This window comes from Portunus trituberculatus, chromosome 16 (assembly GCF_017591435.1).
Source record: "Portunus trituberculatus isolate SZX2019 chromosome 16, ASM1759143v1, whole genome shotgun sequence".
In the NCBI taxonomy this organism is placed as follows: domain Eukaryota; kingdom Metazoa; phylum Arthropoda; class Malacostraca; order Decapoda; family Portunidae; genus Portunus; species Portunus trituberculatus.
In genome coordinates, this window is record NC_059270.1 from 13,437,068 (window position 1) to 13,458,598 (window position 21,531).

The window sequence follows — 21,531 nt, forward strand, 5'->3', positions numbered from 1 at the left end:
GGTGATCTTTATTATAATATATATATATATATATATATATATATATATATATATATATATATATATATATATATATATATATATATATATATATATATATATTCCATTGATCATTTCATCTCTTCACAATGATGTATATATGCAAATAATAACCTAACCTAACCTGCATGAGTTTATATATGCACTGGTTCAGTTAAGGAGGTCAGAATCTTCCACAAATAATTTCGATGCAATCTGTCTTTATTTTTGCAGAAGTTTTGTAGACATACGTGTAATATTTCCCTATTTTTTTTTTTTTTTTGTAAGTTTGCTTGCACAGTTTTTTATTAGTTTTTACTTGTGAAAATGCCGGATTTTTTTTAGTAAAATAATTGGAATGATTTTTTTCATTACAATGTATTTTTCTTTTGATACTTGATTTTCTCAGAACTACTAAATGTTTTTGTGTTCCTACATTTTCTTTGAGGACATTATATAATTTTTTACATATTTCTAAAAGTAGATTATAAAACCATTTTTTATGCTGTCTTTAGACATCACTTTTCTCTTATCACATATATATTGTTATTTGTTAACAACGGTTATTTGCAGTATTTATTTTCATTATTTATTTTTATTTTTATTTTTTTCTATCCACGAGAGCAAACTGAATTGAGATTGGTTAGTAACTTTAGTAGGAGATGCAGTTTGAATGCCTTGCTAAGAAAATTTGAGATAAAAGCTGTTAAAGATTTGTGTGTCAAGAATACCACTTAGTTTTTGATAAACTAGTACACTATAACTATCGTCGCAATTAATTCTCTCAACCTTTCTCATCTTTCTTGAGTGAGATTCTTTGCAGAAATGTCTCTCTTGATCCTTTCCTCCGAAAAGGAGACACTAAGAAGTGACAGGAAGTGGATATTCTCTTTCTTGAAATTGTACACTGAAATTGTCTGTGATAGCTACTGCATAATATCATATTGATACCAATCTACAGGTAGCATCGAAAATTTACTTTTTCTTATATATTCCTATGGTAACTATTTTCTGGGCACAGCATTGACACCCTAAGCACAGAAAAGTAAAATTTCTCACAAAATTCCGCAATTCAGGCCTCCTTAAGAAAGCGACAACATATTTGATGATTTAGGTACTGTAAACAATAGAAATTCAATATGAACAACGGATGCTTAGGCAATACCTTAAACAACACTTTTCTTAGTGCTGGCGACTTCTTGTGGTGTCTCGGTTCATTTGAATCTGTCCATCAAGCAGCAAGACAACTGATGTTCCCTGTGTACTCCACGAAAATAAGGACCACTTTAGAGCAGCATATGCCAACGAACACACCATGACGGGGACGTACATTTTCATTAGGTTTAAAGTTTGAAAGTAAATGTTCACCTTGGATCACTCAGTTAACTTCTCTGTTTATTTTGTTTGATTGATTTATTTATTTATTCATTTATTTATTTATTTTTAATGAACTAAACTTGCGACACGTTCTAGTCGCTTCACTGTATTGAGTCTGGAGGCAGTGCGTGGGGGTGGCACATGACCAGCCCACAGCAACAGTAGGTAAGAAGCGGAGGAAACAACAGAACTGTACATTACAACATCCCGTATAAGGAGATACAATACTTGTTAGCCAGCTTCAGTATCAACATGAGTTGCTATATGATTTTTTCCACTAAAGGTGGTAGGAGAGGAAAGTAATAGCAAAGCGGAGGCAGCATGTTTGTATCCTTCGCATGTTATCCCTCGCTGTGCTGCCTTGTTCTTCATGTGGCTGGACCTTTTACTATTTTTTATGGTGAAAGGGTAGTTTGGCTTTGTGTCCCTGGCCAGTAAATGGCTTGTTAGTCGGACACATGTAACCCGGACGGTGGCCTTACTAACAAAACATTAGTGTGAACGGGAACAAAGCCGCGCTGTATTACAGGACTTATGCATCGAAAGGAAAAATGTTTTGTTGAAATATTTTAATGAACAATGTAAACCGCAGCGCAGCGAGGACGGCGAGTACAATACTGCGATGAACGACGATTGGGCGAGGACGCGGACACAGCGAGGCCATGCATGCATGTGTTAGAGCAAGAGATTGGGAACTTTGAGGCCACAGAGTAAAGGAGACACACGGGAGTATTACAGAGAACACTGATTGTAAGAGAACAAACAGTATGATATGACTGTAGGCATTAAGGAAAAAAAGTAAGATACGATTAAGGGCATCAACGAAACAAAAAGTAAATAAATAAACGTCCTGGAAGAGTTATTAGATTATCATTTAGTTGTATCATCTTAGTGTCGCTTGTTTCGTAGATATTTGGGCGTTATAGGTTTCTTTTTATTATGGCAAAGGAAAATATTTAGAGAAATTAACGCCACGTAATCAAATTTATTATTAGTGTCGTCCGGCAGAGTGGAGTGGCAGTTTCAAGACACACACATTTCTATATTACTCTTCACTGTGATCTCAGGGAACCGGCACTTTCATTAGGTCTTATTTTCAGCCTTTCTTGCTTTAAAATTAGATTTCTAAGTAAATCATATTGTTTCCCTACTGCGATATTGGATGAAAGGTAAAGAAAAAGGAACACTGGAAAGACGAGTAGCTGATAGAAAAACAAAAACAAGGAAACATGATCCACGTTCCTTAAGGCAGTATCCTGTAAGGGAAGCATCATTACCAAGGCAGCGGAAATCCTAGAATGTCACAGCAAAAAGCGCCGCCAATCTTCCTCTTCGATTATCTTACATAGGATAATAGAAAAAAATATATAATCTTACTTTAGTACATCAACACAATGATCACCGGACAGATAATTCAGTTGTGGCTGTTGAATTGTTTTGCAAGAGATGAAAGCACCATTTTATATATTTAGTTATTCATTTATTTACTTGTTTGTTTATTTATTGACTGGCTGCCCGTAGCTGGCTGCCAACCCCCCTTCCTTCCCCCTGTCCCCGCCACGGCAGCAAATATTATAGAGTCACCCTCACAACAGTTCCCGCATCACGCTTTTTATATTTTTTCCTTTTTTTTCTTTATTTTAATGAATTCAATATGTACATTCATCTTTCATTGGGGTACCTTTCATACATTAGCTCAATATTACACATGCTCCAGTGCTCCTGTGATAATAATACTGCATGTCTTGTCTTGCTCCACCGTTATTATTTTTTTTTTACCTTAAGTAAATAAATTCAATGTCTCTTTTCCTGCCGTACATTTCATAAACTTCTTCAAGATTCCACAAGTTCCAGTACTTCTGCAATAGTAACACTGCACATCCTGGTAATATATTTGCAGTTCCATTTGGTTGGTGGGCATGGCACGGCCCCTTCCTGCGCCTCCAAGGTCGCCAGTCACCAACCGATATGTAACTGTGAGGGTCCGATAAGGCCGCCGCTTGTCTCGACAGTATCGGTTATCGGGTCATCAAGGAGACTGGTCGGTCATTGTACGTGCCGAGGTCAGAGGTCATGGTGGCTCGTTTGTATGTCACACTGATGCGCCAAGACACCGCCTGGGGCCTGGTGTTGATGACGAGAGAGAGAGAGAGAGAGAGAGAGAGAGAGAGAGAGAGAGAGAGAGAGAGAGAAGAGGAGTATCAGACAACAGACATCCTACTGGTTCCCTAAGTAAATGGTCAATTTTCCATATATTTATTGCCATGTAGTGAGAACGAAATGGTAAAGCAAAAATAATCTTTGCATCTCTCCCCTCCTGCAGTTAAAAGGCGATAAAGAGTTCAGTATATATTGGAAACATTATACATACACATTTTCATCTGAAAAATCTAAAACTAAATGACTTATGTAGTTTTTGTTCTATCGAAGGGATCCATTTTACTAATGAATGAAATGCTAATAATATCCTTCAACAAAATGATGAAGATGATAGATGAACAATAACTGGGCAAAAAATCTATATTTCAAGTCAAAATATTTCGAAAACATGAACGTAATTTTGCCAATAAATGTTCTCTTGTATTGAAAACGCATATATAAATAACTATTTGCATCACATTTGCTCTGTCGAAACAATGAGTCTCCCATTCTTGATGGAAAAATACATTTTCCATCCACACTTTCCTTGAGGAGTTTGTTTCAGTGAGCGATGACAAGGCTGAAGAAGGAAAATACATTTCGCTCTTCAAATGCTTTATATTTCTCTTAGCTGTCCTTGTTCTGTACAATTGAATCATGACGAATTTGGGCGTTGTCATTCTTATGAAACGTCTGGAGGAGTGGTGCCATATATCAGTATTGGCGTAGGATCAGCATTATAACATATCTTGTATTGTCTTTATGAGTTTATGGAACCATGCGTGCTTTGGGATCCGAGGGGTCTCAAAGCTCACGGGTTCGAATCCTGTCCACGGTCCGAGTTTAGGTTGGGCTTCCTCACTCGGGGCACCGGTTCCCTAGCGGGTGGGCTTTGAGATAAGAGGTACCCCAAAAAGTATCCCCTTTAGCCCAGAAATTCCCGTGAAAAGCCCACATGGTATAAAGAAAAAATTAAAAAATACCTTCCCCTTCCCACGAGTTTGCTTAACAATTTGTTTTACTTAGTCTGAATCAACTTTGTAGTCAACTGGAATCTTCGTTTTCTTATCTTTTGTTCAAGTAAATCATGTAAAACTCTTCCGTATTTGTTATTTATTGTCCTTCGTTTGACTCTTTTATTTTTAAAGGCATTGATCATTTCTTGTAGCTTCCCCCTGTATTTTTTCTTATTTATAGCATGAATTATCCCAGGAAATTTTTAGCCCCATGAGTTATGCTCCTTGTATGTGTTGGTGTTCGCTATTCCGGATCAAGGTGGCGGGGGGTAGGTGCCGTGATTCTGAAAATACCACTCCAGGGTATTGATCATGTCTGCCATTTTCAGTGTTTGTAATTACGTCGTTTTAAAAGCAATTGTCCGCTTTATTTTCATCGTCATCCACAGTGGATTGGAGGAAAAGCGCACGAGTATTTAATCTGTTTGACTTTAAGGGCACCGTTGTGTATTTTTTCCCCATATCAAGTAGTTTTCGGTGGAGATGAACAGTATCGAGGTGAAAGACCAGGCTGGACGCGGGTGATGCCACATGGTAAGAGTCAGGCCTAATCCTAATTGCTTTTAAACATTTATCTTTATTTATTCCTCCTTACTGATTCTGAAATATAGGAAAGAAGGATAACATCTTGATATTTTCATATTCAGTTTACCTGTATCTTTATTGTTTCACTGATGTCACAATCACGTGTGAGATCCGAGAGAGTGATGAATGTTTATTCCAGGAAATCACAGTTAAACTGACACGTAATTCCCTTGATGTCGCTTCAGCAAGTAAACTCTGGGACATTACATCGTCTTTGGTGTTTGTCACAGTACTAGTAATAACATAAATCTTTAAGACATATGCTGCCTACACGTGGCAGTTCCTGTACATCCGTGTAATGTCTTAACGTATTTCTCGTATTATAGTATTTTGTTAGATATATCACAGCAGATTATTGTCATTGATTACATCTTGCATAGACAGACCGTAGATGCTGGCCGGCATTTTGTTTATTTTCAACTTATTTTTTAAATTCAGAACTGGCAAACCAGATTACTGCCTTTCCATTCTCTGGTTTCGTTAATTCAAAGCTACGAATGATTTCTCTACGAATATTAAGTTATTATTTTCTTTTGATGGTCTGGCTTTGTTAACAGTGTCATAGGTGGGATTTCGACCAGCGCAGGGAGGTGATAGTTAGCGCGTGTTTCGGCAGTGGCAATCACGTCTGCCTCCTCAGGGGAAGCATAAACGCTGAGCTCATATCGTTTAGATATTAAACTTCTGGCGTGGCTGAATAGCAGTGACGTGGAATAGCGTTTTGTCTGCCGCGCGTTGGGGAATGGTTGTTAGTACTCCTCTAACGGTCCTGTTCACGTTGTTGTATCTACATAGTTATGAGCCGTTACAAGCTTTAACTAGATACGACGAAGAGATGGAGGAGAAGGGGTGTTGTGCTGAGGGAGGGGGCGGTTGAGGCGCTTCAAGTGAGTGTTTGCGAAATTGGACATTAGTGTTTGTTGCCATAATCGTCTCTGTAATACTGAACGAGCCTTGTTGTCTTGCGTATCTGTAAAATATGGACAAAGCACCTGATGGTCAATTACTGAAAAGTAAAGCCGTACAGATAAAACAGGAAATGCGGAGTAAGAGTCAGTTAACAACAGTCACACAGAACATAAAGAATGCAAATGTAAGCATCGATGTTTTTCATTTTCAATTCATCCTTTCCCCCGTTTGTCTGAATAAATTTGTTGAAAAATGATGCAACATTCAGGGCATAAAAACAAATGAATGGATGGATACACTAGTAAATTAATGCATGAATATGTAATTTGTATCAAACAGCAGAGCCTATATTCATTTCATGGAGATTGAACCCACGGCTTGCCATGGGAGGTGTGAGGAGTTATTGTCGTGTTTGAACGGGGAATAGATGAAATGAAGAAAATATGAAGTTAAAATACAACTGATACAAGAGGGTAAAGTATCCAGCACATATACACAGTTGCATATACTCCTATATTCCAGCAGCCGTTTGGTACGCGACACGAGCAAGATAAAGGTAACAGTTTTTCTTGGCAAATATTTGGTCTACGCTTATCACTAAACAACATTGTTTAGAACTGCATGTATGGAAAATGCAAACAAATTAGTAACGAGTTCTTGTTTGTTTTCACTAGGTGTTTAAAGAAAGTAGGAGTAGTTACACTCTATTAAATAGAAATCCGCATACGGACTAAAATAGAACGAAGGACCGTAAGAATTATAAAGGAAGGTGCTAAAGCAAAATCATTGAATTCATATCACAGAGATGTTTGTTAAATCATCTCTTGACCCAATTGAGGCACGTGTGTAAAAGCAAAACTTTGTACTTCAGCGATTACAAACGCCTTATTGGCTTCTTGCTGTCTTCAGTACAAATGTAGTCCAGTCTATCGCTCATTACTTACGTCGTAAAGTAGCTGGCTTGTTCCTGAAAACTGAGGACTGAAAGGAGCCTTGGTGCAGAGGTATAGGAGAGGGAGCAGGTGAGCGGCAGAAAACCGTTCTTTGTTTGAGACTAAAGATCCTCTGTAGGAATTTTAAGTATCGCTTGTGTCCGTTGCAAAGTTGAAATTAATTAAGAGGGTTTCATTGATTTCTTTGGGGTGTTTGAAGCTGAAGCTACGTTGCAGATATATAAAAATATGTAATTATTACACACACACACACACACACACACACACACACACACACACACACACACACACACACACACACACACACACACACACACACACACACACACACACACACACACACACACACACACACACACACACACACACACACACACACACACATATGTAAAAAGAAAAAATACTACAAACGTTTTGAAAAAGAACATTTTCGCTGATTTAAGCAGGTGTGTGGCGGTGTACAGACCACAGAACTGCTGCTCGTTCACCGATGCACCGGAATGAAACAATACAAAAACAAACGAGAAAAAAAAAAATCCAGCCATGATCACTACCAGTATAAAACACGAATATCCTGCGGCAACAGTTTACCTACCTGGGTATACTCCTAAAGGAAAGAAAAAAAAGAAAAAGGGAAAAAACATACATACGAAATGTTTAAAAATATATATATATTCAATGATGTATGCAGGCATTTACCCTCCCCAGGTAGACAAGCAGACAGGCAGACAGACGCTCCACCTCGCCTCCACCTCCGCCTCCGCCTCACCGCAGCCCGTGGAGGCGGAGACATATTTTGCAGGATAATGTCGGATTAAAATTCATTAGGCGCTGATATAGTACATAATAACAGGGGCATTTTCATGTTATGCATAAATTCAAAAGTCGTCAAGGGAAATATGATGAGGTTTTCCCAGTGAGGTGCACTGCGGGACGGCCTGGCAATGTGTTATGGGGCGATGGCGGGGAGGGGGGAGACGGGTGCAAGATGGCCTCACTACAGGGGTTGGGCGAGGAAGGGAAAAGAGGCCTGGGGAGTTTTGGCGGAAAGGGTTGGTAAGGAAAGGAAAGAGAGAGGAAGGGAAGGGAAGGGAGGGGAAGTCTCCTCACCAGGTGTCAGTGTCACGTTGGTCAGGAGACAAACTCTTGACTTCCTACTATCTGGCACACTTCAAATGATCTCTCGTGGCTCCAGTAAGAAATAGTCTGCCTCTCTCCACTGTCTTCACTTGTTCACTGACTTTTGCTTTAACATCCTGATCTCTTTTTTCTTTTCTTTTCATTTCTGTCGATATCAATGTTATTTTTTCCAGTTGGCTGTGTTTGTTTTTTCCTCCTTGTCGATTATAGCCTCTGTTCAAATCCGTTATTTTATTTTATTCATGTTTCTTCATTATTCCTCCATTATCACCTGTTTAAATCACTGTTGTTTTCCTCTTCCTGTTTTCTTTTCTCCAGCACTACACCCTCTTCATTTCCCACGTGCATTTATAACCAAAACATGTTTGTCGTTAAGGTGAATATGTAGAGGTTAACATGATCAGCATCTCATTCGCTGTCAGCCAAAACAACTTCATATATATATATATATATATATATATATATATATATATATATATATATATATATATATATATATATATATATATATATATATTATTTTTAGATAGCTGGAGCCTAACTCTGCCTATTGACCGTCCCTAATACACCTGCACAAGTATCTACATGTTTTATTCAAGACTTGCGTTTCAAAGTACACAAGAATTATTATATACAAAATTTACCAAGGCGTTCCCTTCATCTATCTTCGAGTCTCGCAGCGGAATGTTTTGATAACTCATTAGTATTCCAGCACTTTGTTCCCTTTCCTTATATCTTCAAAGGACGAGGAAGTAGGGAATATAATGGCAGGCCGTGAGTCACAAAGCAGTTTATTATGTACGGTATACATGTAAGAGGAAAGTACTTTGGTCCCTGAAGTACCATCACTTTAATGTAAACTTCCCTCACATCCTCCCTTTCTTCTGTCTGCTTTTCCCTCTGTACTCGTCGTCGCGGCCTTTGCATGTATAGTGTCAGGCGTGTATAGAAGCGCACATCATTTCGTTATGCCTTCTTTTGGGCTTACTAAAACCATCGTTCGGGGCGTATAGAAAGATATGTTTTGGTATTTTCACGAGTAGTACACAGTGGCGGGTAAGGAGGCAGGCGGGGGTCGTCTTCACAGGCCACAGTAAAGGATGGACGGACAGGAGAGAAATCTTTCGCCTGCTACAGTTAGATGTTGCCAATGTCGATCAATCTTTAATCTGTTTAGTCTTCCGTGGCTTTCTTAGTCACAACCATTAAATCATTCTTGCGTTTCTATTTTTTTAAGCTCGACAATCCACACTCTTCCTTTCTACAAAATAGTTATCTTCCTAAATCCTTTGACTGCTACACCTTCTCAGCTTGATATTAAGTTGACATGAGGCTTGTGAAAGTAGAGAGTAAAAAATGTCATCGAATATTTAGTTGTGCTTTTCAGTGTTTGTAGTTGAATCTTTGATGAGTAAAACTGCTTAAGGTCGCCGAGGTAAAACTATATACGCCATTAGTAGTCAAGAGGTGAAATGTACTATCGATATACATCTCTCGTGACTTCGTATCATTATCTCACCTTATATATTCTCCTTTCCCTTCTCTTCTCTATACCCTGAAAATCACTCCCCAACCATTCCGGCCTCAATAAGGAAGGTAGGAGCGGGTGTTTAAGAACGCAGTAATGACGCCCATAATTCACGTTTTATAGTTTTAGTTCCTGCTGGGTAGTGGCTGGCGCAGCGCTTTTCCCACTAGGACAGTGCAAAGTGATGAGGGAGAGATCGTGACGTGAGGGAGATGAAGGAGGCAGTGGAGTGAGGTGCGGAAGACAGATGTACTCGATATAATCAGCAGTGGCTATTAATGGCGAGGTAGACGGTAGTGAAGAGGAAAAGGAGGAGGAAGAAGACGAGTAGCAAGAACATAACCACAAAAGAATCATGAATCGCAATGGAATAACAAAAAGCAGCAGACCCACTTAAATCCTGCTGATGGAATATTTACACTGTAATATAATTATATCAAGAGACACAAGACAGCGACGACTAAGGCAAAAGTGAAAGAGCTAAATAAACTTTCATAGGAAAATAGGCCACAACGGACCTTGCGGTCCTCCCGATGTGACCTAACCTTCCAGTAATAAGATGATAATGGAAGTAAAGGAGAGCAAAGCAAAAGGTTCTCTCCCCACCCTCCGCTCCTACCGTCATAAACCATACAAGAGGATAGGTCGGAAAAAAATACCTGACGGTGATAGAGAAGGAAAGACACGAAGGAACCTTTATAGGAGATAATGAAATTAAATGGAATGAGATGTCCTATATCCTGGAGGTAAGTAAGATAATTTCTAACAAACAAACGATGTTGGCCGTGGATAGGAGACGTCAAGACGGCGTTTAAAAGTCTTAATGGTGTTGCACTCTATCACGTCTCAAGAAAGCCTATTCCATAAAGGAAGAAAAGGAATTGAAGAAGCAGAAGAACTCACGCAGGAAAGAAAATGATCTCTATCACTCACCGGTGATGGAGAGAGAGAGAGAGAGAAAAAAAAACTTAATACTAAACTGAAGGAAAGGTTCAAGAAGGCCATCACATGAGTTAGGTGAGGCAGTAGTAGGACAACCGGAGAAACAGAGGGAGGTGAGTGTAGCAACAGGTGACGCAGGTGACAGAGCAATAAAGGGCCCGAGGTGCAAGAAATGGGATAATGCAAGGACTGTAGACGTTACCATGACGACTGTTAACCTTTTTACATTCCCCTCATCCTCCTCCACATACCCCGAGGCGCACATCCTCATATACAAAAGCTCAACTCAACAAGTACACACGTGGCCAGCAAACAGTAAACGGCGAATAAAAAGTGTCATAAGAGGCGAGCGATCAATGACAGGAGACATTAAAAGAAAGAGAAAATATGTGTACATGTTCTCCATCTGTATCACACGCTTTTGATTATCTACATGGGAGCTTATTGTAGACGTATCACCTTTATGTAGTTAGAAATAGTTGTGATGGTATGTAACAGTCAGAAGTTCTAGTTGTCGTTGATTTAGTCTACAATTCCATTTCTGTTCATGTATTTTGTCCTACCTTTCACTCGAGTTATTTGTTATTACAGAGAGAGAAACATTTGAAACATTTGAAGCATTTATGCGTTGCTTACAGTTGTACAATATTATATACTGTCTCAGTTAACAGTAGCTGTAGCAAACCTTTCTAAAGCTAAGCTTTTTAGGCAAAATCAAGAGAAGAAAAAAAAAAGTTGTTATGATAGTACCTATTATAATAATAATAATAATAACAATAGTAATAGTAAGAATAGTAAAATTGATAATAAAAATAATAATGATAATAATGATAATAATAATAATGATAATAATAATAATAATGATACTAGAAAATAAATATCAATGAAAATAATAGTAACGAAAATGGTAGCAACAGTAATAATGATAATAATAATAATAATATGATAATAATGATAATAATAATAATGATAATATAATGATAGTAATAATATCAATATTAGTAATATTACAAACAATGATGACATAAGCATGAGGTTCACATTGAGGGAGAGATAATACACCTAAGAGTGAAAGGCGACACTATCACTTTTATAATGCAGTGTAAATGATGAACCAATATATGACTGTTACCTTAATAAGTATATGACAGCAGCTTTTACAGCATATTCAGGAAGAATAACAAAATACAGTTCTTAGATGATTACACTGCAGTTTCATTTATTAAATGTAAACTATGTCAGAATTCCAGTGATGATATGATATCATGGAAGAGATAATTTGTTGGTAATTAGTTAAAATATATCTTTCCATTCGTTTTTAAATATACACAGAGAGTGAATCTTGAATATGGGAAGGAGTAGTGTTCCAAACAACAGGTCCTAAGTAAGTTACTGAGTGTTGAAATTTTGTGAGGCGATTAGCGGGAAGGCTCAAGTTATGACGATGGCGTGTGATATAGCCATGAGTGGGAAGAAGACTGTGATGATCAACCTTGTTTTTATACATGAAGGTGGCAATTGCAGATTTTGTTACATCATCTATCTTTAATATTCTGGTTTGCCTGAAGAGTACAAGAGTATGTTCCAAGTAGCCACTGTTAGTTATTATCCTAACTATTTTTTTTTTTTTAAGTTGCAGTTTTAAAAGAATTAAATGGGTAGAATAAGTTGTGCACCATATGGGGTTACAGTAAGTGAGCAGAGTGAAAACGTGAGCATAATAGAAATACTTAAGTACATCCAGTGGCATGAAGTCTTTGATTTGAAAAAAGTAAGACAATGAGTCTCTAGATTTTTAATGTGAGGTTAGTTATGTGGTACTTGAAAGTTAATGATTCATTATAGGTGACACCAGGAAACTTTATTTGATTTTTTTTTATATTACATTATCACTAAGCTTAAGTTGTGGAAGATTTATCATATACTTAAATGTGAATAACATGAATTGAGTTTTGTTGGTATTGATCATAAGTGTATTACATAAGCACCATTGGTAAAGTTTTCAAGCTTATTGTTGGCATTAAGAACAAGCAGCTCAGGGTATGAGCCAGTTAGGTATATCGTCATGTCGTCAGCAAATAGAATAGTTTTGGATCCAGAAAAAATCTCTGTAATGTCATTAAGGTAAATAAAAAATAATATTGGACCTAGGACACTGCCCTGAGGAACACAAAGAAAAATTGGGGTAATGCATGGCTTTTCACCATCAATAACAATATACTGACGTCTGTTAGTTAAGTAGTCCTCAAACCAAGTGAGTACTTGTCCACGGATTCCATAATGATACATTTTATCCAGAAGAATTTACGGTGTCAAAGGCTTTAGTGAAATCGATGAAGATAGATAGAACAGAAAGTTTATTATCAAGAACAATATAAACATCTGTAGAAGAGAGAGAGAGAGAGAGAGAGAGAGAGAGAGAGAGAGAGAGAGAGAGAGAGAGAGAGAGAGAGAGAGAGAGAGAGAGAGAGAGAGAGAGAGAGAGACTCCACCCAGTCGTATACCACAATTTAAAGTCACGTTTCTGCCTGATGAGATAAAATTGTTACTTAGACTGAAAACGAAATTGAGACGAACCTTCAATAAAAAGAACAAGAAGAACAAGAAAGAATAAGAAAAAGTCGTGGATGTGGAGAGGTTTCGATAGCATTTACCTGGAGGGAAGCGCAAAATGAATAATGACAAGGATAACAAAAGATAAACAAATAAAGTAAAATAATGAGGCATGCTAGTGAAAAGTGTCCTAAAACAAATACTGGTGCAGAGAAATAGAAAATAATGATAACAATAATGATAATGATAACAATAATGATAATGATAATAGCCACATATTAGAATGTAAATAAAAAGGTGTATATGGGGAAAAATTCAGGTAACTTTCACAGGAGGTAAACAGTAATAACCTGGCCTGCCTCTGATTAATTGTTCTTTCTGCAGCACCTCCGCATCCTAATAATTAAGCGGCTTGAAATGTGTCACTTCTAATTACATATAATAAACTGCTGCGTTGTTATTGAAGCTTGATTTATGTGCATAAGAAATCCACTATATACCACACACACACACACAGCACAGCACAGCACAGCACAGCACTCTTGAAATTGTTATCCTTATAGAGTCTTACCTTATAATCATCATCATCATCATCATCATCATCATCATCATCATTCATCAGTACCTGTTATGTTTTTATTGTAATGTAAATTCTTTCGTTTTAACATATCTTAAAACTCTATTGTATTTTTTTTTCTCCATATCTTCTCTCTGTATCTTTCATCACCTGCTTCCTTTCTCTCTCTCTCTCTCTCTCTCTCTCTCTCTCTCTCTCTCTCTCTCTCTCTCTCTCTCTCTCTCTCTCTCTCTCTCTCTCTCTCTCTCTCTCTCTCTCTCTCTCTCTCTCTCTCTCTCTCTCTCTCGTGTACTATCCTTCAAAGCTACATTTTTCTCTACACTCGCTCATAGTTATTAATCTTCATCGTATTTTTCCTCGAATAAACGAGCAAGCCATCCTTTTTAATTTCTTTCTGTTTTATCTTTTACGAGTACATGTCTGTGTGTTCCCTCGCTGTGTTCGCCGCGCTGTCCCGCTGGCTAGTTATTGGGTTACAAAAATGAGTCCTCACTTACACAATGTTATAGGAGATAAACCTTAACGAACAAATCCGTGAGACCTTTGCCATTCCTAATAAAAAAGAAAATAGATGAATAAATGAAATAAGAATGTTCCCGTGGTGTTATGTGATGAAATACTCGTCCTTATTGGCAGTGTTATTGGGAATAAAATTTTATGTTCATATTTATAAGTTGTTACTAATCCGTGAGAAAAAATGATGAAAATAAGAGTGTACACGTGTTATGGTGCTTCAGAGAGAGGGAGAGAGAGAGAGAGAGAGAGAGAGAGAGAGAGAGAGAGAGAGAGAGAGAGAGAGAGAGAGAGAGAGAGAGAGAGAGAGAGAGAGAGAGAGAGAGAGAGTAGACAGACAGACAGACTAGACAGAGAGAGAGAGTTAGAGGCAGACAGACAGACAGACAGAGAGACAGACAGAGAATTGGGTCTTAGGTATATTAAGAGTACCGCTGATGTATTATACACTTCAATATAAGCAACACTGTCCCATGATTATTTTTTTTTATTCTAATGTTTTTATTGGTGATTTTTTTCAAGGTCAGTGTCGTGGAGGGAGCGAAGGTTCAGCCTCGGGCACCGATCACCACCGACCAGTGAGCAGTAAGATTTCTTTGCAGTTTTAGTAATTGATTATCTCTTTTTTTTTTATACCATGTGGGCTTTTCACGGGAATTTATGGGCTAAAGGGGGCACTTTTTTGGGGTACCTCCTATCTCGAAGTCCACCCGCTAGGAAACCGTTGCCTCGAGTGAGAAAGCTTAATCTACACTCGGACCGTGGACAGGATTCGAAAACATGCGCTTTGATATCCCTCGGACCCCCAAGCACACATGAATCCATTGTACCACGGCGGCCCCTTTGAGTGAATGAACCTGTTTTTCCGGTGACATCTGGTGTAGTGCGACACATTCATTGAGGAGGCAGTATAAACAGACGTGGTTAGGATGGTGTTCTCTTGGGTGTAAGAAAGAGTCTGGTCTAGGGCCGTAGAAGAAAAACAAGGAGGCGGCCACTGAAGATACCAGAGAGGAGAGCTAAAATGATTATCCAAAATTAAAAGAGTTTTGAAATTTCCCTATACTTGATATGTACGTGTGTTTATATATTAGTTTGTTTATTTACCTGTCTATCTACACACACACACACACACACACACACACACACACACACAGAGAGAGAGAGAGAGAGAGAGACAGAGACAGACAGACAGACAGACAGACAGAGGATAGAGAGAGTATATATGTATGTATGTGTGCGTGTAATATTTTCTTTTTCCTTTTTATTCATCAAAATAAAAACTCCGGAATAATTGCCTTTCGAATAACATTTATATTTTTCTTCGTGATATAACAGTCAACGTTATTCTATTTCATCTTTCTTTCCGTGATATCTTTTTACGCTGACGTTATTATCTTTCACTCACTCACTCACTCATTCACTCACTCACTCACTCATAAACTCACCATCCCCTTGCTTCCTTCCTCTCGCAAATGAACATTGTGTACTCTTAAAGATTATGTCACGCTATCATTCTTTCACTCAATTATTCATCTACTCACTAACTCCATTACTCACCCCGAGCTCTCTTTTCCTCCAAATTGATCACTTATTCATAAATATACACTAGTAGTGTTAATCTTTCTAATTCAATCACTCACTCACAAACCCTTTCACTCCCTGCATTATTTTAAACTCTTACGCTTTCTTACTCACTGTTATCAATCTCCCACCTTTTCACTCACACACTCCTCGCTTCCATTCTCTCCCATATCAATACTCACTCATGAAGATTCTATTGGAGCGGCCATCCTTGTTGGTCGCTGCGATGGAGAAATTCTCAGCCGCCAGAATACGGATGGGCACGTGGGGCGGAGTGGAGATGCGGGCCGCCACCAGCCTTTCCATAACGTGCACCTCCCCACTGGCGATCATGCCCCCTCGCACAATCTGCAGCCCGCCTATGCCTTCCTGTGGGTCGAGGAAAGGAGGAGAGTTAGATGGATATGTTAGCAGGAAGTCCGATGCAGTTTGCCTGTTTTCTGCAGGGAGAGGAACGGAAAAAAGTTGAAATAAGTTAAGAAAGAATCTGATGCCAGCCTATCTTTTCCTGTGATATGAGGAATGAGAGTCAAAGAGAGGTTAAGAAGAAGACTAATATGTATTTTGAGGGAAAGAAAGAGAGTTAGAGACGTTGGTTAACATATATGATGCAGTAGTCTATGTTTTTCTGTGAACGAAGAGGAAAGGAGAAATAAATAAATAGGTAAGCAGGAAATCTGATACAAATCTTTAAGGACAAAATAATGTCAGACTCGTTGGTTAAGACAACGAAAGAGAAATATAGGTTAAGAGAAGATGTAATACTAGTCTTTCAGGGGATATACTCGTAACAATTAACAGTGATATTAACGCTCAGGCTTTGTAACTACAATAGGACAAGAAATAAACTAAAAAGAAATAACATGGAGGAATGATAAGTAAAAAAAAATAAACTGTAGACGAAAAAAAATGTGTATTAGAAACAGGGAAAATATAAACATGATAAAAGAAATTAACGCTTGTCTGTCAAAGAAGTTAAATTAGAGACAACATATGACTGGTAAGCTGTAAGGAAAAAATGAGGGTGAAATTGTGAAGAATAAATGATGGAGCATGAAAAGTATGAGTGAGTGAGTGAGTGAGGAGTGAGTGCTGTGAAAAGTGAGTGTTAAACTACGAGAAGGCAGGTGAAAGTTCAAGAGTGTGACAAAGATGAGTTGTGTGTGAGTGGTAGAGAGGAAATGAATGTGGATGAGCGGGCGAGAGTATGACGGAGAGGAAATGAATGACACGATTCCAGAAAAGTGAGCGTGAAAAGAGGAAGGTGAGAAAACGAGATATATAAAAGCTTCACAATATTTACTTTCTCTCTCTCTCTCTCTCTCTCTCTCTCTCTCTCTCTCTCTCTCTCTCTCTCTCTCTCTCTGGTTTCCTTATTTTTCACCCTATCCATGTCTCAAAATTGTAATAGTTTCCTCATCGCCCCCTCATCCACACATTCTCACGCCACACTCTTCAAAATACACACATCGTTTACCCTCAAAGTGTTTTCCATCTAATCTAATTCCATATGGCTTCATCCCTCGCCTCCTTCATCCCCTTCTTTCCCGTATCATATTCTAATCCTTCAATGCTCATTATATATTTCTGCTCTTTCAGCATATGTTCACTAGACGCCTCTCTCTCTCTCTCTCTCTCTCTCTCTCTCTCTCTCTCTCTCTCTCTCTCTCTCTCTCTCTCTCTCTCTCTCTCTCTCTCTCTCTCTCTCTCTCTCTCTCTCTCTCTCTCTCTCTCTCTCTCTCTCTCTCTCTCTCTCTCTCTCTCTCTCTCTCTCTCTCTCTCTCTCTCTCTCTCTCTCTCTCTCTCTCTCTCTCTCTCTCTCTCTCTCTCTCTCGGTGGCTAATAGCATGAGCCGCAGAAACACAGCCAAGTAGTTCAAGGTAATCACATTGTATTAATCAATCAGGAATGCCCCACAACACCATTACTTAGTGACATCTTGCTCCTTATCCCTTTCAGTGCGATGTGCAGCCATTCATAACATCAAAGGTACCAGGAAATGTCTACCCCACTCACAAGAAAGACATACGGTGGCTAGAATTTCCAGTGTCTAACTATGATATAAGTTTAGAAGTGGATGTAGAATGAATAGATTTCTCAAAGCAGGATTTTTTTTCTAATTAACGAACCGTGTGTAACGTTAAAGTACTTATTATTTTCTTATTTTTCAAGGGAATGGAATAAGAGGTACAGACTTTTTGTTGGTAGAGTTACTAAGGTGAATCAATAGACTGACAGGTATGTATAGGAGAGTGTTTGTGCTTAGGTGAATGAATAATTTGTAGGAAGTAGATATCTTTTGGAGATGAATGGCAAAAGTGCTTAGTTCTTGATAGCCAGTGAGTGATGCTGTTGTTGCAGTTATTGCCAATTTATCATTAGTATCATTATCAGTGATAGCAATCACAATTTTTCCAACGCGTGTAAAGGTCACTGCCGTAGTACTCCGCTCATTTCCTTTGTTCTCACTTTATTTCAGTTATGGGTTTTGTAATACCAACAAATACAGTACTAGTAATAATGGTAGTGGTAGTAGTAGTAGTCTAGTAGTAGTAGTACTTAGTAGCAGCAGTAATAATAACGATAATAATAATTATAATAAGGATAATAATAATAATAATGATAATAGTACTACTACTACTACTAATAATAATGATAATAATAATAATAATAATAATAATAATAATAATAATAAAATTATAATCATAATAATAATAATAATAATAATAATAATAATAATAATAATAATGATAATGATAATAATAATAAAAATGATTATAATAATGATAATAATAATAATAATAATAATAACAATGATAATAATAATGATAATAATAGTAATAATCTATCAACTCAAAACAACCTTCCAGACAACTATCCCCTCTTCTTTAATGACACTCAACTGTCCTGCTCTTCTACGCTGAATATCCTTGGTCTGTCCTCTACCTTATAATCTAAACTGGAAACATCACGATTCATCTGTTACTAAACAACTTCTATGAAGTTAGGCGTTCTGAGGCGTCACTGCCAGTTTTCTCATCTTCCCAACTGATAACTTTGTAAAAGGGCTTAATCCGCCCATGTAGTGAGTACTCTTTGGATATATGGGAACGTTTCACTCACACAGCTTTATTAGATAGGGTAGAATCAAAACCTTTTCGTCTTATCAATTCCTCTTCTCTGACCAATTGTCAGCCTCTTTCTGACCGCCAGAATGTTGCATATCATGCTGTTTTCCACCGCTTTTTTTTATGCTAACTCCTCATATGATCTTGCTGCGCAAGGTTTTCCTTTTCTCGCTCCCCTATGTACTGTGTCAAGCTCCCTGATGCAAAAGTTAACTAGTACTCTCAATCATTCATAACTTCTTCTTTTTTTTACCATGTGGGCTTTTTCACGGGAGTTTATGGGCTAAAGGGGATACTTTTTGGGGTACCTCCTATCTCAAAGCCCACCCGCTAGGAAACCATTGCTCCGAGTGAGGAAGCCCAACCTACACTCCGACCGTGGACAGGATTCGAACCCATGCGCTTGGAGACCCCTCGTTCCCCAACGCACGCATGGTTCCACTGTACCACGGCGGCCCCTTTCTCTGGTAAACTCTAGAACTCCCTTCCTGCTTCTGTATTTTCAACTTCCTTTGACTTGACTTCATTTAAGAGGGAAGTTTCAAAACATTTATTCCTTTTTTTGGCAACTCTCTCGGAGCAGCAAGGTTGCTGGTAGCTTAGTCTACCTTTTTTCTGTTTTATGTTGCCCTTGGCCAGCTTTCTCCTCTTACATAAAAAAAAAAAAAACAATAATGATACACAGCAACAAAAAATGATTAAAATCAATGGTTTATTCGCCAAGAAATTTGTAAAGTTCGATTATAACATGACGACATGGCTTTCAACGTAAAGCATGTGGTGCATCGCTTTATAAAGTGCTAAAAAGTTTTCGTGCTTTCAATTCTCTCTACTCGTGTTTCTGCATCTGCCTTCACGTTGCTGCCTCGCCTTGCTCCGGCTCAATATTGTACGAGTGTAACTCTTCATTTATGGTGATTGCTACATAAAATTTTTCTTTGCAGGTTACTTTCTTCCTTTCATTGTAGTATATGTACAGGCGGCCCCCTACTTAATGAAGCAGCTTTTTACTCATGTTTTTAGCACAAGCGATATGGCAACTCAAGGGATTTTGATTGGCAAATATCCTTGACCAGAAGTAATGACGTGTAAATTCAGCCACACCACCTTTCTTTACCCAGGGATTTAAAACTACATGTATGCCTCATTGCTTCTTGCACCATCTCTGATTTTCTTACGTTTTTTTTTTCTATGCAACCCCACTCAATGTTCCCTTCTCATTTCCCAATCCCTTTTTGTTTCTACATTATTTTCTCCTCCGTCTCCGTATCACCTCATTCTAAGCCTTCTCCTCTGACCCTTCATGTGTGTGTGTGTGTGTGTGTGTGTGTGTGTGTGTGTGTGTGTGTGTTATCTATCTATCTATCTATCCATCTATCTATTTATTTATCTTTTTATCTATCTATCTATCTATCTATCTATCTATCTATCTATCTTTCTATCTATCTGTCTGTCTATCTGTATATATATATATATATATATATATATATATATATATATATATATATATATATATATATATATATATATATATATATATATATATATTCCTGAACTCTGAATAAACGCACTAAATTTCAGAGTTATATTTTTTTTTTAGTTTCAGTGTTACCTACCTCAGAATCTCTCGTGCTCTGTTGCACTATTAATAAGCGTCGATATCATAATGTGTGTAAAATGAGTGTTGTGTTCATTCGTTATCCTGCCTTGGGGCGCCACGTGACCGATGCCCTCGAGAAACTTTGTAGCATTGAGCGATTAAACAGTTTATCAGGTGGAGCATATTGGCTAGACATTAAGACTGTTAAAAGGTTGGCATTCGAGAAGTATTAAGAAACTACTAGCAAAAATTTTAATATTGACTATTTGAGGCCCGTGTTCTATATAACCATATAAAAATTATTCAATAAAGAACAATCTTCATCATTATTTTCATATATATATATATATATATATATATATATATATATATATATATATATATATATATATATATATATATATATATATATATATATATATATATATATATATATATATATATATATATATATATATATATATATATATATATATATATATATATAGAGAGAGAGAGAGAGAGAGTAAAACAGGCACGAATAAACCTGTTAATTTGTGTTCTGTTAACTGTTTTCCTATTTCTTAGACAAGCTCAAAAATCTACACTAACAATAACCTTTCCTAGCACCTTTATCGGGGCTTGCATCTTTATCTCAGTAGCCTCGAGGTGCAGAGCGCGGCCACCCGAAGCTGTACAGTGCACTTTAAAGATAGCTCTGCCTCGCTTATTCCCCCAACGTCCTCGCTGGTATGGCTTTATGAACGAAAAAATACAAATGCTGAAAAAGAAAACAGCAGATACGTTGGCGGTATTGTTTGCATTTCCAGAGAGAGAGAGAGAGCGAGTGAGAGAGAGAAAGTAAGTTTATATATCTGTGTGGTGCTGTGCGTATATAGATTTCTGTATATCATATATAAAGTAGAGTTAATGTTATATATATTTTTTCATCTTGCATGTGTTTTGTGTGTAGACGTTTTGAATATGTAA

The 21,531-nt window shown here is 37.6% G+C and overlaps 1 protein-coding gene across 5 annotated transcripts in view; it reads right to left on the bottom strand.

The window, feature by feature from the left end:
* LOC123504550 (delta-sarcoglycan-like) overlaps positions 1 to 21,531 on the bottom strand; it is a 232,191-nt gene that overhangs the window by 22,687 nt on the left and 187,973 nt on the right. For all 5 annotated transcript variants that reach the window (XM_045255157.1, XM_045255155.1, XM_045255156.1 and 2 more), the window contains one exon: positions 16,017 to 16,203. In XM_045255157.1, coding sequence (XP_045111092.1) covers positions 16,017 to 16,203 — 187 coding nt within the window. The remainder of the gene's footprint in view (positions 1 to 16,016; positions 16,204 to 21,531) is intronic.